The sequence below is a fragment of the Hydractinia symbiolongicarpus genome, chromosome 13 (assembly GCF_029227915.1).
Source record: "Hydractinia symbiolongicarpus strain clone_291-10 chromosome 13, HSymV2.1, whole genome shotgun sequence".
Taxonomy (NCBI): domain Eukaryota; kingdom Metazoa; phylum Cnidaria; class Hydrozoa; order Anthoathecata; family Hydractiniidae; genus Hydractinia; species Hydractinia symbiolongicarpus.
Window position 1 is genome coordinate 15,545,532 of NC_079887.1, and position 17,797 is coordinate 15,563,328.

At 33.0% G+C, this 17,797-nt stretch overlaps 1 protein-coding gene and 1 long non-coding RNA gene across 2 annotated transcripts; one reads left to right on the top strand and one right to left on the bottom strand.

Annotated features, from left to right (window-relative positions):
- Positions 1-114: 114 nt before the first annotated feature.
- Positions 115-15,694, top strand: LOC130623831 (beta-1,3-galactosyltransferase 5-like). The gene is made up of 2 exons (XM_057439360.1): positions 115-762; positions 14,324-15,694. Exon 2 carries the CDS (start codon positions 14,433-14,435, stop codon positions 15,438-15,440), a length of 1,008 nt encoding a protein of 335 aa, XP_057295343.1. The 5' UTR covers positions 115-762; positions 14,324-14,432; the 3' UTR covers positions 15,441-15,694.
- Positions 6,269-8,353, bottom strand: LOC130623832 (uncharacterized). The gene is made up of 2 exons (XR_008981159.1): positions 7,949-8,353; positions 6,269-6,400 (listed from the first exon to the last, which is right to left on the bottom strand). It is a non-coding gene; the product is annotated as an uncharacterized LOC130623832 (long non-coding RNA).
- Positions 15,695-17,797: the final 2,103 nt, after the last annotated feature.

A 17,797-nucleotide genomic window follows, 5' to 3' on the forward strand; every position in this document is an offset into this window, starting at 1 on the left:
AAGCAAACGTCTTTTCTTATCAAAAGTAATTCGGCAAAAAGTTTTTGTGTGGAAAAAATATAGTTGCTAAGAATTATCAAAATTTTGTGCAAGTTACAAATATTTTTACCAACTAAATTTATACCGACATTTTCAAGCTGATTCTTTCACTGATAAGGCATATAAACAAATGCAGTGTAGAACGCGCTGTTAAATTTAGAGTACGTCTTAGAGTACTATGAATGAATAAATGAATGAATAATGAATAAATGAAAAAATGAATAAATGAATAAATGAGTTATTTAAGAAAAGTAATTAAATTGGGTAATTGAATAATTAAAAAAACAAACACAAAATGTTCTTTTTATTCCCTTAAGCATTGAAACAACAGCGTGACAATGGAATGCTAGAGGTACGCATCATATACTACAAACAATTTGGAACCATTATATAAAGGCACCAGTGCATGTAATTTAAAAAAAATTAATAAAGCATACCAATCCTTCTATTTCAGTGGATCTAATATGTTTTTAAGACGTAGAATCAAACAAACATCGTGCGGAAAAAGATTGGGAGACGCGACAATAAAGAAAGCAGACATTGAAGTTGTGATAGATTTATTTTATGTTTTAGTGTGATATTTACGATTCGCTAATACTGATTATATTAAATAAGCGATTTTCGAAGTTGGTACGTAAATAAAAATAAGTCAGAACAATACTTTAACGGATATTAAATGAGATTTTAAGTTCGCATGTTCCCTTGGAATATCAAACTTTTGAGGTAAGCCTTTTATTTAGTCAAAAAATACAGTCTTAACCGTTATTTTCAACAATATTACTTTGTTTATTGTGTTTTTGGACTATAAATGCTGTGTACAGGCAAGGGAGATCATCTCTCTGTCTGAACACTTAGAGTGCAGATTTAAGTATCTATGAAACTCTCGCCCTGCCTTCGGTTTAACCTATACTGACTTCGAACAGGTAATAGGCACTTTTGAAAATATAATTATTTCGTCTTAATTTTATTTTTTGTGGTGTTTTGTTTTTTTGGAGTATTATTTTTTCCGTACTCTGGTATTGTTTATGTTCAAGCTTTTTTCATAACGTAAATATCTTTATGGTTCTTTTTCATTTTTACTTCCTTTATACTCTCAATTTTACTTCAAGAAAGTATAATGAGGAACGAATGGCTCAGGGCTGATCTGCAGCAGGTAAAAGTTCCAGCACTGAAAGTGTCCCATTACAGACTTACCTTATTTTCTTGTTATTACAGACTAACCTTATTTCCTTATTATTACAGACTTAACTTATTTCCTTATTATTTTTACAACATAGATATATTTTATTTACAAGTATAGATTGTAGCAAGTCTCTCAGTGTTAGGAGAAGTTTAATTTTTCTGAATGAATTCAACATGTAGATAAACAAATAAATAATAAAAACAAAAAATAAAAATAAATTTAAGTAGTCTGTGACGTTTTTTTATTCTTGAACTTTGGTTGCAGCTCTTTCCCAATCTGGAAATGTTTTCATTTTCTTGTCATATACTAGATATACTACTATACTAGATAGATGTTTCTTTAATTTAATTAGTGGTGCTTTGGAATAAGCCTTGCTTTAGACCAATTTAATTCTTAAAATAACAAAAATATAATAATTTTAAAAATGTGTTCCTGATGATAGATGTATATGAAATATAAGTGAATCTGAATTTTTTTAAATAAGAAAACATAACATACTTAGTCAGATAATTTATCGTAATCTAGGAACTGGTGCTACATCGATAAGATTTGTATAACCAACTCTGTGGATTGCAATCTATATAATAATACGCTAATTCCGTGTGTCTGTCTGTCACTTTTGCAAAGTGGATAAAATTTCTTTGATAAAATCTATAAAACATCGCCTATAAATTTGTTCTGTAAATTACCAAACTTTGACGTTAAAGCAATATTGACGTCAAAGGAAAGTATATTAAGATTAGTGAAGCCATTGCATTGCACTTTTAAATTTAAGGCTTAATAACTTGGAAATGGGTGGAAATAACTGACGTCATATCCTGTGTGGGTAACTAGGGACTACCTGGGACCAATTTGGGTAGGTTTCCTAGGTCAGAGAATCCGTTTCGGAATGGACAGGTTAATGACGTCATCAAAAAACCTTTAAACCCTAATATCTCTGCACCTGTTTGTCAAAATTACACGATCCTATACATTTTCTTGATCAGCGTTTCAAGATCTATACGATAATGAAGGCAACAGGCATACAAATTTCTGAAAAAATTTTTTTGGTGTTCTGACAGGTCTCTGCTGACGTCAGCAAAATTTAAATGACGGTTGTTTTTCTCTGTTATCCTGCCTAAGTGGATTTTTCCACGGGCCTTATTGACTAGTCTCTATAATAATACGCCAGTTCCGTGTGTCTGTCTGTCACTTTTGCAAAGTGGATTACATTCGTCAAAATTTTCTTTAACAAATTCTATAAAACATCGCCTATAAAATTGTTCTTTAATTTACCAAACTTTACCGATAAAATAGTATTGACGTCAAAGGAAAGTTAATTAAGATTAGTGAAGCCATTACAATGCACTTAAAACTTTGAGGCCAAATAACTTGGAAACGAGGTGGTGACGTCAATGTTTTTTCACCGCGTGGGTAACTAGGGACAACCTGGGACCAATTTGGGTAAGTTTTCCAAACCTGGGTCCCCAAATCCATTTCGGAATGGACGGTTTGATGACGTCATCAAAAAACCTTTAAACCTTGATATCTCTGCAACCGTTTGTCAAAGATACATGATCATATACATTTTCTTGATCAGCGTTTCAAGATCTATACGATAAAGGCAATGGGTTTATGAATTTCAAAAGAAAAATTTTTGTTACTTTTATTAGGTACTTTGCTGACGTCAGCAAAAATTTTAAACCTTTATTCTTCTTAACCGTTCGTCAATAGCACATGATAATATAAATTTTTGTCATTAGCGTTTCAATCTCTGCACATAACAGAAAACGGATAAACTTAATTTTACCAATTTTTTTTGTATATGCACTGCTGACGTCAGCAAATATCCAAAACAACCTATTTTCCCATTGTCCTTCAGCCTAAGTGGATTTCTCCACGGGACTTATCGACTAGTGTATTTAATATTACTTAAGCTGCTACAACGATAATACTTGCCCGTCATGATCAGAGATGCAGAATGGTGAACCATTGTCAGGCTGGTTCACAGTCATTCCCTGTGGTCGCTCGAATAGGGAGATTTTTAAAAAGTCTATTCTCTGCAAACGGAAGAATGCTGTTCACAATTAGCGCCTTGAATTTAAAATCTTTCAACTAAAACAAATATGGAGCTAACAGCAAGGCAAATTATTTTATTGCTTTTGTTGCGAAGGCGGGTGAAATGTAAAAACACTCGCGTAGTTAAAAGAAGATTCTGGGTTCGTTAAACCTACAAGGAGAGAAATATAAAAGGACAATATCATCTCCTGGTTCAGGATCTTAAACTATTTGATAGAGAGCTAATTTTTCGCCATTTTAGGATGACGCCCTCCAAATTGGAGGAGTTACTTGGATTCATTCTTATCTTCATGGGATCCATTAGTAATTCCAACCACTGTTTCCTGATGTAGTGTATCCTTAAAAGCTAAAGGTTGTTGCTGTAACAAAGTCATTAGTTCTTTGTAATTAATTGTTTACTGCTCCTCCATTTTTGTCCACGTGTGTTTTTATTTTTAGCTGCAATTTTGATTTTAATTTTTGCAAGTCAACAAAAAATACGGCATCTGATTGGTCGATAATACTCATTCGCCGTGGTAGTTGAACAAGATTTAACTGCTGCGACGAATGCTGGCGAATGAGCGAAAATTCCGTAGTATATTAAAAATAGATTTTGCGCATGTGCAGATGCATGGTCGCTTATTCGTGTGACTACAGCGAATGAAGTGTGAACCAGCCTTAAGGAATAAAAATACAAAGGATCATGACAAAAAGTCATTTACTTGAGAATGATGATTGTTTTTAAAAAACTCTAATTGACGTCGTTACTGGAAATCTTAACCTAAATTAATAAGTTATGTACTAAATGCATACTTTGGATATAACAAGATTAATTTTAAAAACTCTTAAACTCACAAAATGCATTTTAGACAGCAATCTCTTTGTTAATCAAGAAACAGGATTAACGCGACATGCAAAGTAAATTTACGACACATAGTCTGCACTTGAACACAGAGGTCTGTACATGAACACAGCATATGTATATGTACATAAACAAGTGTTGTTGTTGTAAATAACGCGATCGTAGCGGCCTTAAAACATTCTGGCTCGAGACTTTATTTTCTATAGGAATTCCAAGTATAAGTTCCCTATACTTTCGTTGATATTTTCAGCATCACCAAGAAGTCGAAATAATGGAGACTACATAATTATATTATTTTGCGTTTTAAAAATGGAACGAACTTTGTATTATTATTAGTATTATTTTTTGTTAATAGAATGAAAACAATGTGACATTTTGATTAAAATTTGAATTCAGTACAATCAAAATTATACCCTAATATTGGAAACTAACATTTTGAAAAAACATGGCCAGTGGATAGTACTGTAAAATGGAAAATAATAAATATGATCAAAAAAGGTACAAGAAAACGTTTTTAACAATCTATAATTAAAATTTATTTATTTATAAAATCTATTTTCGTTTCAGCATTTGTACGCAGCCAATTTTTATACAACAAGCAGTAAAACTACATTGGTATTTCTGGCGTAGTGTTGGTGTTACTAACGCGGTTTAAAGCAAAGTGCGGCCCTATCTGACGGCCTTGGCAAATTGTAAAAATTAATATAGGTTTGATTATTGTCTAAGTTAATTATTGAGCGTTCACTTAACTGTTTTAATTTAAAACCGCGTCAAGATAGAAAAGTAAACAAAGGAAAACGTAATTGATTTATTTTAGCAAAGTTGTAAACAAATTAAAGCGATTCTATTAAAAGAAACAATTTGCGAGTTCGAAAGCCGGATACAAAAACATTTGCAGTAACGAAAGATTAATTTTAATTTCTTGCCCAGTTTAAATATTGGCAGTCAAAATATGAGCTGTCCCAATTTTGTGCTGCAACGGTATTTTTAGGCGTCAAAAAAAATAAAATAAAAAAAAATTAAAAAATATATCAAATTAAAATAAACAAACAAACAAATAAATAAAATATGTTTAACCTTTTTTTGTTTTATTCCGCAGAAAAATCCTGTTTTACGATACAAACAATTTTCTAAATTTCCATAAATGCAATAGAAACATATATTACAGCTTTTAACTAGCCAATAGTATTTCAAGATTTTTGCTACACTCTCAATTTAAAATTTACATAACTCTTTGCTAAGATTTTCATACGATACATTAACCAGCACATACAATTTTTGGGGAAGTTCAATATGCTGATGGTAATAATCGGCTATCAAGCCATGTTTATCCAGGCATATAAAAAAATATGCATAATTTTAACAGTTAACAATCCTCTTGTAAAATGTTGCTTATGCTCTTCTGTTGTTTGCGCAACAGCTTTTATGTCTTGAAGATGAGAGTTACAATTGTTTATTGTATCACCGATTTTTGTCACGCGCTTTACTCAAACTTGGATTATTTGCCGTGACCGAAGATACGTATATACTACATTAGTTTGTGCAATTCGTGGTGCAAAAATGTGTCAAAACTAGAAATTAAAAAAAAGGTTGCGAAGCATTTCGCAAGTTGCAAGCAAAATTAAACTATCCAATACTTAGTCCCTAGCGCTTCTTGTTTCTTTGGCGCTAACATCTTCCGAAATACATCAAAATTGAATATCATATAGAAGAACCCTGGGGACGGGGTAGGAAAATGAACGCTCTGCGGAACAATTCGTTGCTCAAAAACAGTTTTTTTTGCGAATAGACTGCGCGAGTATTTGATGTGCGTGGGATATTCTTTTCAAAATGTGCGAGAAAATTAGATTACGCGAAACTAACAAAAACGAATAACGCGTGTTAAAATTTTGTACCGCCTTTTCCCACAGAATGGTAAAAGTAAAGAGCGCAATACAAAATTACACTTTTAGCAGTATTCCGAAAGATATGTGATACATCGAGTTGTACAACCCGCAGAAGTTGGTCCTAACGTTAACGATTTCGTAAATGACCTCACAACAAAACAGTATTTTTTTCACGTAAAAATACCGGCAGTAGAAGCCACAGAATCTGCTGGAACGAATTTCGAAAACTCACGGGAAACAATTAAAACAAAAACAAACAAATCAAAACAGTTTTTTAACTTTATCAAGATTTATTAAATAGCTTCAAATTTGGGCAGAAAAACAATAACGGATTCGCCTTCTTTTCACCACACGCATTAGAAGATTACATCACTCACTCCCATTGTACACAATCTAAAAGAAAAAGAAAACATTTTCATATAGTGAAGCTTCCTGTGCCTTTAAGGGATGGCTAAGCCAATGGAATTGAAAGCACTGTTTTTCATCTTATAAATAATTAAGGCTAATTCGGAAAAGTATAAAAGAAAAAAACTAAACAATTTGGCAACTTTACTAATTTTATACGCAAAGTTCCAACCATACCAACAGTTTCCAAATCTGACAAAATCATTTTAGAAGTGTTTATTTTTTCAGAATTTGATTGATGCAAGGCCAAGGGAAATTAAATAAGTTTATTGTCCTAGACCCATTTAAAAACATATCATTCAGTTTTTTTTCAACCAACATTAATGTAATCACCCAGAGGAAATTATAATGTCTCTTGTGTGTGTTTTAGAAGCTGAGTACACAAATACACAAATATTACAAGTGCTGAACTTTGGCAATCATATTTTGCAATCAGACCCTTTTAAAAACTATGCTGAACCATGTCAATTATTAAATTCAGCACTAATAGAAAAGCACCTTGGATAGGATTCTTTGTTGGGCGAATAAAATGACTGACAAATGGTTTATCGTGAATGAAATAGTAATTTTTACACAAATAATTTAAAAAATAATGAACTTTGTTATGTGGGTTGTTCTCAAACACACGTGGACGGTGGACAAAAAACTGTGATGTAATTTCTCTTGGTCTATTATTCCTGAGAATATTCTAAAATAAGAGGGTGTCAATAAGCTGCAAACAGCCACATATATAAGGGCGAGTTCGGGCAACTTTTCCAATTAAATTAGTGATTGTCTTCCAAAACCGCCCGCACTTTCCCGAACTTGCCTGGAGCATTTTCAAAATTCAATTCCTTGTAACATACCTTGTGGACGATAGTTGGAAAAAGATGCTTTAAGAGAAAGAAGTTAATAAAAATTAAAAGTTATTTATCAAGTAAATTTTATCAAAAACCATCAAAAACAGTTCTTTTAAGAACTTTACTACCACATAGTTTACTTTATGGTCTATGCAGGTTTTTTCGGGTGAATACTTCAATTTTTTTGCAAAACGCTAAACTTGCCCAAAAACGCCTGCACGTTATACGGCGTATGCAGCTTATCAGCACCCTTGTTCTAAAATTACAAGCAGTTTCGAAGATGCCCACGTCGTTTAGAGGACGTGGTGCGGCTTGGGCATATCCTTGAAGTTCTGTTTAATGACAGTTTTAATGTTTTAATGTCGTTTTAAACCTTGTTCTCAGGGAGGGTGTACGGAAAACTAATTCCTATTGACAATTACATTGCTGTTGGTTTGATAGCAAAAGTGGATATTTTTTTAATTACTGTAACAGGTTACTTATATAATAAATAAAAAATGATAAAAAAACGGTTGGTCAGCTCACTCTAGCGCCCAGAGCTATTTGTTTTGTCTGCGCCCTAGCTACAGGTTTTCCTATATCTGGCTATCAGTTAGGTAGTAATACAGCTTCTCCATATGTATTCTACAAATTACTTTCAATTCTTTTATACAAAACTGAGCTCTAGCTAGCTACCTTTCGTGTGATTAAGCCTTACCTTGATTTGGATAAAACCAATTAAAATTGATAATATTGTATTCTTACATCTTCTTAGAAACAATAAAATAAAACACAGCTCGGCGCGTTATAATTGTACAAATTACTTCAATTTTTCTTTAGGAAAGGGTACCTTACAAAGCAGCTTTCCAATCCAACTAAAATCTCCAGAAAAAGCACAGCAACAAAAAAGCATAAAATACACAAGTAAAGTCGATTAGAAACAGGACTAGCAATAAATTTTTTCAAAAGAGGAAAACCGTTTTAATACTATTATGTTTCATTAAAATACAACTATAATAGTATTAGAAGCAAAATTGCAAAGTAATTAATTAATTATTTATACCATAATTAGCTATAATACAAAGAAATAAGGCATATTTTGGGTCTGTAAAATATACGTGTCTAAAATGCCGATTACCGTTTCTTGTTCACGGCATATTCCTCTTTGTGTGTTCAAGTTTGGCGGACGTATAATCCGGACCAAAAGACGGGGGGGGGGGGGGGTCAAAATCCGGGGGTGGGGGGGGGTACGAGCCGTACTTATTGCATTTTTTACTAAACTTATACTTTAGCCCCTCGGTCCAAACTTATTTGTTTTATTAGAAAAAAAAATACCCTAGCTTTATGTGCAAAAATATCAGTCCTATTTCTTTACACTGATTTTATATGATTTTTTTTCTATCGAAATTTTGAGAATCTCAATAATTCTCTTGGTATACCTCGCGTGTAGCAAACGTGCTCCACAATTTCGCTTCGCTCGCTTCGCTCGCAAAGCTCAATTGCTTCGCAAAAATTCCGAAAAATTTCCTAGTTTTTTTTAACACTGCGAGATATTTCAAACTTTGCTCATTAAAAGTCTTTAAAAGAATTTTATCGTGCTGTTTTCAAAAATATTTAAGTGAAAACGTTCTTCTAAAAAGGAAAAAGGAAGATCAAGTATTGAGAAAGTTATAAAAAAGTACCATGGTAAATAACCGATTAAAGCTCTTGGGAAGTCTTTTAATCTTCCGATCTTAGGAGTTGGTGCTTAATCGGACTAGGCTAGGCTATTACTCGAGATTTAAGTGCTTCTTGAGAATATCTTAAGATTTATTTTATTCACTTCTTATGATGTTCATTTATATTATTTATTTCTCATTATCATACTGTATGTTGCAAACACTAGGACTTATCATCGGCCTCGTTTTCACTGTTATTTCAAGAAGCATGTAATCTTGCGAAATCTGGCGTTGCCTCTAATAAGTCATCTTTTAAAATACTGGATTAGTTGTCCTAGGACATGCTTTAGTCGTCGTCTAACTAATAATTTACAGAATCACTTAATTACCAGCGCGCGTTTGTCTGCTTTTGCAATTATAATTAGAAGTTACTTTCATTTCCACATTTATTGTTAAGAAAAATTTTTGTTATAAGAAAAGTTAATATGATACTTGAGGATTTTAAAGCAGATAATGATGTTTTTAGTTAGGATGATTGGAGGCCTTAAAAACATAAAAGTCTTGATGGGATCTGTTACACATGATGAAAAAGTGTTTGTCGAAGAATTAAATCTGGACTGAAGTAGTACTATATTGGTGTGGTTGGGAAGAAGGAGTTAGGCTAGATCTCACGGATATGCTGAATGCTTGGTTGGTAAACAGTGGTAACTTACATGTTTTTTTCATGGAAAATTATTCAAAGGAAAGCTTTTGCGCCAAATCTACGTTCACATAAAGAGACTAATATAAGAGTACTAAAATCTTCTTAATTGTTTGTTTACGCGAGTGTTAGATAAAAATTGAGAAAGATAGCTGTTCTGCTGGGCTGTGATTTTAATAGTTGACGATTCTCGTATTTACATTTTTTTTAATAAAAAACAAGCAAGGGGGTTGTTATGTTCGTGTTCAGCAAGATGTGTTTAATATGTGTTTAGAGTACTAACTTCGTTTGATCTCAAGAAGCCCTGGTACAGGGTCGTGCTGATGAAATTCAAAACCCCATGCAGAAGTTCGGGTATACAAATAGTAGTAGCTTGTTATATACTTGTTTCGTAATTTATAATTTTTGGAACAGGATTGGAACAGAATTGTGGCGCGAAATAAATATAACCGTATTCCAGGTCCATTTATCAAAATGAAGGAGATTATGAAAAAGTAATAATTTTTTTAACAGGCTGTCTACAATTTTTCAATAACGCGGTTATAATTTTTTGTATCTTGACCTTCTGAGTGGTCTGGTTTTTACGCACAATTTTATTCAGAATGTGCGAGGATGGAGCACAACATCAATAACAGAGATCTTACGTGAGCCGTTTTCTAGCCCTTTAATCATTATCATACATCTCCTGCGTTTGTAGCCATAATTAGAAAAAATATGATAAGATTGTTGCCAGAAGACATCATTTCAGCAAATAACAATTGCTGAAAAAAAAAAACAATTAATAATTACCTACATGACCATACAGTACGTATTTTCTTACAGTTAGTAGTATAGTTTGACCCAGCATTACATTTTTTCCGAATTGGTTTTCTTTGATGTATCGCTGGTAACTTGAAGCGTATTAGTAAAAGTCGAAAATTAAGAAGGCTTTCACTGTCGCATTAACATCACTAACACAGCATTTCATATGTCGGATCAAGTTAAAGAATTATACGCACACTGGTTTTTTGAACATATGAGCGGTGGAAAATGGATTCCACCCTGCCTCCTTATTAACTTTTCATAGGCTTGTTAAAATTGAATTAAACTTGGCACACTTATAGTACGTCACAAAAGAAACAAAATAACACCAAAATTTTTTGCTTATGTCAGCACTTTTTCTCTGACGCCTCTAAACGCTAAATGAAACTTATTTAAAATATAATCAAATTTTTACATAGTATGCCTAAAAATCTCCCACAAATTTCCCAAAATCCGTTTTTTCCGATTTTCAGTTAAAATCCAAAAAAATTGGGAAATCGGATTAATCAGGTGTCGAAAACATATTGTGTTGTAAGGTTCAAGTTCTAAAAATAACCCTAATGAGAGTTATAATTTCCCGATTATAAGAATTTTATAGAGATTTTTAGGGGTAGTTTTAAGTAATAGAAAATATAAAAGCCTATGAGATGTATAGCACCAAAAAATGGGCACGCAGGTGCCTAATAGATAAATATTGAAACTCAGTAAGTATCATAGCCATAATACATAACATGAACGGGTTATTAAAAAAAAATCCGTTGCAGAATTTAAAAGTCTAGTCGGTGAATACGCGGGTTGGCCTGTTGTAAATATTCTGGTCCTTACATCATTGCCTACGGCTACATTCTTACGTTTTCACTGCAGTTAATTCATGAAGTCATTTCTTCGTCAATCATTTAAAGTTTGGCTAATAGAGGTAGCTTTACTTTACTTATAATCTTGAGAATTTTAACCAGGATTCGAGAATATAGATATGTCTTCTTTTTCTTCTTAGATATATGCAAACCTGGTATCTGATCGACTTTTTAAAATGTTGAAAAATGGTGTGTTCTATCTTTCTTCAGTATACAATTATAAATCTATTGTTGAACACATAATCACTTCCAAAAATTAAATTACACAATAAAATGTGTCTCATCAATGCCGAAGGATAGTAAACGCCCAAAAGCCGCTTTTACGCAATCATATTTTTGTATCACATGAATTTGAATTGTGAGATACTTGTTATGACGCAAAGGTGTGTAATAAAGCTTAGTTCCCACCTGGCATTAAAGAGCACTAACGAGCGATATCTCATAAACGCTGAATTTTTTTTTAATAAGTGAGGCGCTTCTTTAGTGCTCACTATCGCTCGTTAGTGATCTTTTGCGCGCACTTAGGCTTAGTGTTGTTATTAAAAAATCCTAATATCAGCAGTAAAAAATGAGTGTTTATTGTTTCCTTCGAAGATTAAGAGGCCGTTTACACTTTAAATCTCATCCCGTGATAAGTTTCGTCCCGGGATGAGTTCATCGCTGTGTCTACCGTCTAAGTCTTCACAACGTTCACACGTTTAATGCGGGAGGAAATCTCATTAAGAAAAATTGCGTGTAAACACAATAATTCTTTTCATCCTGGAGTAAGAATGCTTAATGTACACTTTTTCACACTTTTTTGAACATGATTTTAAATATAAAAGCTATAAAATCAATTCGTTTTTTCTTTTCGTGACGACCGACGCAAAGAAATAAATTTGGAAAATATGAAGAGGTTGGTTGTAACTTTTTCGTTAATTTATATATTTTCAAAGTTATTTATTTTATTTTAATAAAACGAAATGCCATCCTAAATTTATACGAGTGTAATTATTATTCCACCATTTATTATGGTTCTTATGTTTTTATACCAGAAAGTGTTTTAAAAATGCACGCCATTTTAAACTGTGTGACGGAAGAGATGCTATACTTCTACGTGCCATACTCATGCCATACTTATATTGTGTATCAATTTGAAGCCTGCCTCAAAGTGATACACAATATAAGCAAAAACAGATTACTTGCTGTAATCCTCATTTTTCAGTGCTGCTTAATGCACAATAACTATCGCACGCTAGTGCTTATTAGTGCTTTTAGTGCCAGGTAAGAACCAAGCTTAACGGTTAGAGAATATGATTGGGCAGAATAACTCAGTTTCATGCGCAATTTAGATGTTAAGGTACATTCTTGATGTAAAATGCTCAACTTGCAAAAATGAAATTGCAGAAAAAATGAAAATCAAAAACAGCATGGTAATGGTGGACGTGAGTACATACATGTGAAGTAATTTTATTTGCAACTTTAAAAAATTTTTTAAAGCTTTTTTATTTATTTCATAAGTACTCACACATCACTTATGTTATTTTTATATATTTTATATTTAAAGTTTTTTTTTTTTTTTATCTCTTTTTCAGTTTTATAAAATGGCGCCAAATAGAAATGAGTAAGCGTACCGTATCACGATAATTTGCTTTGTCTGTGTAAATCTGGCTACTACAGCAAATAATTTGTTACTTTTAGATGGTATTACCTCTAACGAAATTAAAGTTAGTTAAATAGGTGGGAGTGTTTATAAAGTTCCGTATATGCGCTTTACAGACAATAAAAAAGAAAGACCACATAAGAAAAATGACTATTTCCTTTAATTTATAGATTTAAGGAATAACTATCATTTTTTTAAAAATCAGGTTTTAATTATTTCAAAAAGCAAGTTGCTTTTTTATCTTGGTTTCTTTAATAGTTGCGGTTTGTTTTTTACATTTCTTGTCTGTGTGCATGCGTGCACATGTCGATTGTGCTAGACTCAAAATCAAAACAACACGTCACGCTGCAACTCATCTGTTTGTTTTGTTTGTAGCAATAAAGTTAAATTCTTAGTGGGGAAAAAGTAATTATTCGTGAAATAGCTATTTTAACGTCAATGAAATCTCAAATTGAAATAGAAAAAGTGTGCTTCTTAAAATATGCCTCAAACAACCTGAACGCAAACGGTTTGTTTACGTTCTTGTACGCTTAAAAAATATACATTTACTTGATATAGCCATGCTGCTATTGTGCTCAGTTTGGCAATAATCGATCTGATTGTAAAGACAGATTTTTACGAAACTAGTTGGACGGTAAATTTCCCCACGAAATGTATTTTAGTTTAGTTTGCTTCGATTTTGCTTCAAAAAAATCGCATCATCAAAAGGTAGAAACAGTTCTTACGTTTTAGCGGCAAAACATTTTGCTTGAAACTTTCACCCAATCAAAATGCAGTCATTACTGTTGATTCTTAGAAAAACACTACCGGAAAGAATTCAAAATAACTATTATGTTTTTAGTACCCAAAAAGTGCTCATATTCAGTATTTTAAATTCGCCACATGTTTTTTGTCGTTAAAATCAAAGCGATATTTCTTAGCCAATTCGCCGTTGAATTCGCCATTCACAATTCGCTTCAGATTTCCATGCGCACAGTACAATATCCTTCTCGGGTTGTATATCTTCCCTTATTTAGGGTATTTACAGTGGAAGTTATCTTATTGTTAAGACATTCACCAAACAGAGAAAAAAATTTCCAAAATAATTTTTCCTTAGCAATTATAGACTCGCATTCTTTGGCACACAGGGAAAAGAGGACGTAGGATCCAATGGGTGTGCTAGTACTTATGACTGGAACTCCAGATCAGAATCTAGACAGGTTCAGTACGTTTTTAATATGTTTTTAGTTTGTGGAAAATATTTTATCCTCAACGTTATTATAAATTATACTAGTCGTTAGCCCGTGGAAAAATCCACGGGTTCGCCCGTCGCAGCTAAGCTACCATTTTGCGTGACAGACAAACGGACGGACAGAAAGACGTATACAGGCATTATAATATAGATTATAAACAACGTGTATCACTCTTTTTAAAACTTTTTACTTTTTATATTTTATAGGAGGATATAATAGACATTGCTTTGGTAGATGTGGAGAGTTATCAAAACGCCGGAAATAAATAAATTCAAAGATATTAAAAAAACACTTACTTAGTGAAACACTATAAAAATGACAAAATCAAGAATTAAAATAAATTACAAAGTGGTCATTTTACTGACGTTATGTTGCATATTCTTCATTTTTTTGGGCTCAGAAATATACTTTAACAAATTTGTAATAGAGCTGGACTACTCAAGGATTTACGTGAAAGCTAATTTGAGCAATCTTAATCAAGACATACACGTGACTAAATTATTATCGAAATTTTCGTGTAGCAAAAAGCCAATAAAGCTGTTAGTTGTGGTGATCAGTAACGTAATGTACTTCCAGCGTAGAGATACCATTCGGAAAACATGGGGAAAGAGATTAGATTTGCATACAACAAACGATTTTCGCACTTTCTTTGCTGTGGCAAAGACAACAGATGAAACAACACAAGAAAAACTTGAGAATGAGATTGCGACTTATGGAGATGTAATACAAGGAGATTTTTACGAAGATTATTATAAGCTTCCAAGAAAGACTGAGCTAGTTTTCGAATGGGCGTATAAACACTGTGAATTTGATTACTTGCTGAAGGCAGATGACGACGTGTACGTTAACCTAATGATCCTTTTTCAATTTCTTGATCATCCAGATACACCTAAGACTAAATTGTATGCAGGACGCCAACATGTAAAAACAAACGTGTTCAGAGAAGGAAAGCTGAAAGTCACTTTTGAAGAGTATGGAACGAAAAACTATCCTGATTTTTGTAGCGGTGGATCAGCCATACTTTCAAGAGATGTAGTAGGAAGTATAATTCCGTATTTTCAAAAAAATCCATTTCGATTGGAGGATGTTTACACCGGCATGTTGATGATGAATGCAGGTGTTGTGTCAAGACATGTACCGAGTGTCAGAATGTTTGAGAAAAATTGTGATTATCAAAACACCACGTTGGCACATCATTCTGAAATACATACAAAGAAAAGAAGCTGTCTGTTGAAATTATTTTATAGTATGTTAGCCCAAAACGTTGAAAGTGCTTTTATACGCACGCATTACATTAACGTGATGGACGATAGGGGGAAGTAGTTCAGTTAGATGGTGATTTATCACTCTGATCTGTTTGTTTTTCTTAGTTGACTTTTTGGTTACTGTTTACTTATGTTTTTTATTTGTTTTTCATTTGTTTTTAATAGTTATATTCTTTCATAGCTTTAAACATTGTTTTTTTGAAAATTTATTTTGTTGATAGAATACGCGATGTTTCTTTTCTAAATTTCTTGTAGTTTTTGAATAATGTAATGCTTCAATTAAACTCATTTTATTAAAGAGCTATTATTAGGTCGGGTGTTTATTTAAGTGGCGCACTTAATCAGGGGTGTTCTTAATTGAGACATTACAGTACAAGTTGAACCTTGAGGCATTTTACGTGTCGTTTGTACTAAAAAAAGCGCCCAATGCCTTAAAAACCGTGGATTATTTAATGGTGAACAGCTTGGCTTCCAATAGCACATATTGTTGAGCAGATATTTTATCTTGGGGGTAGGAATTCAGAGTACTCGAAGCGAGTCAGTTGAACGAAGATTCAAGTCAACATTTTTAGTTTTTCAAATTTGCCGTAACCCAGCCCCCCCAATAATTTTCCTACTAAAAGAAAAATAAAGACAGAGCGAGAAAAAAAAAGAGAGAGAGAAAGAAAGAAATAGAGACAGAGAGACAGATTTTGTGTCATTTCTCCAAAAGTTAGATAACCCAAGAAAACTACTTTTATTTGAAGTTATAAAAGTGGGAAAACTTGCTCCAAAACCACACATTCTGGGTTATATGTTCTTGGGACAATTGTTAATGACTCCAGGCATAAAAGGATTCGCGCAACTGTCGTCATCGCTCAAAAAAATATAGCATATTTTCAAGGGAACCCAATGAGTGTCGAGTTATAAATTAGAAAAGGTTCGAGCTGTATAAATTGTCTGATCGAAATAACAAACTCCACAAAAACAAAATGGTTATATCAATTGTCTTCAATTGCCTTCAAATGTCTCTTGCTCCAAAACCACACATTCTGGTTGTTATGTTCTTGGGGAAGTTGTTGATAACTCCAGGTATAAAACAATATTTGCAACTGTCTTCATCGTTTGAAAACATGTAGTATATTTTTAAGAGAATCCAATAAACAGCAATAAGCATGGTTTCCCTTCGTTAAATACGCGCGCAAAGTTTTTTGCTACCTCTGTTTTCACCCTTGAACTTACAGTGGAAATGTGCAAGTATTACAGAAACCTCCGATTGTCCAGGTACGATAACAGTTCTGAGAGTGGTGCTGCAAAATACCTAGAAAGGAAATAAACAATTAAATTAAGGACATGGAATTTCCAAGTAAGACTTACTTTTTAGGTAAAAACTTTTTTCCAATGAGCGACATCAAATAAGGACAAAAAAAAAAGAAATTGTGCTGGGAAAAATATTTATGATGTGACAAAACTCACAATTTTGGTTTCTTCTTCCTGAGGTCGGATCCTTCATCTTTTGCAGTTGATATCGGTTAGATTTGGGAAGGCGATAAGCACGCTTACTTCTTGCATCGTAGCCGTTCTTCATCGACAATTTATTGTTATCTTTCAGACATTTTACTAGAAGATTGTAATCCTTTTTCGGTAGAGGTCTGAATGCTAAAATACACGATAAGTTTAAACGGATCGTTTAGTTACAAGAAAAAAATTATAAGTTTAGTTGCGGGCAATGCACTGTCCACCAGTAAGATAAAAAGTTTGTCAAAGATACATGATCATATACATTTTCTTGATCAGCATTTCAAGATCTATACGATGAAGGCAACAGGTATACATATTTCTGAAAAATTTTTTTTGGGTTTTCACAGGTCTCTGCTGATGTCTGCAAAATTTAAATGATGGTTGTTTTTCTCTGTTATCCTGCCTAAGTGGATTTTTCCACGGGCCTTATCGACTAGTCTATATAATAATACGCCAGTTCCGTGTGTCTGTCTGTCACTTTTGCAAAGTGGATAAAATTTCTTTGATAAAATCTATAAAACATCGCCTATAAATTTGTTCTGTAAATTACCAAACTTTGACGTTAAAGCAATATTGACGTCAAAGGAAAGTATATTAAGATTAGTGAAGCCATTGCATTGCACTTTTAAATTTAAGGCTTAATAACTTGGAAACGGGTGGAAATAACTGACGTCATATCCTGTGTGGGTAACTAGGGACTACCTGGGACCAATTTGGGTAGGTTTCCTAGGTCAGGGAATCCGTTTCGGAATGGACAGGTTAATGACGTCATCAAAAAACCTTTAAACCCTAATATCTCTGCACCTGTTTGTCAAAAGTACACGATCCTATACATTTTCTTGATCAGCGTTTCAAGATCTATACGATAATGAAGGCAACAGGCATACAAATTTCTGAAAAAAATTTTTTGGTGTT

What these genes read in the sequence shown, in the direction of transcription:
- LOC130623831 (XM_057439360.1), top strand. Translation starts at nt 14,433, where the DNA reads ATGACAAAATCAAGAATTAAAATAAATTACAAAGTGGTCATTTTACTG.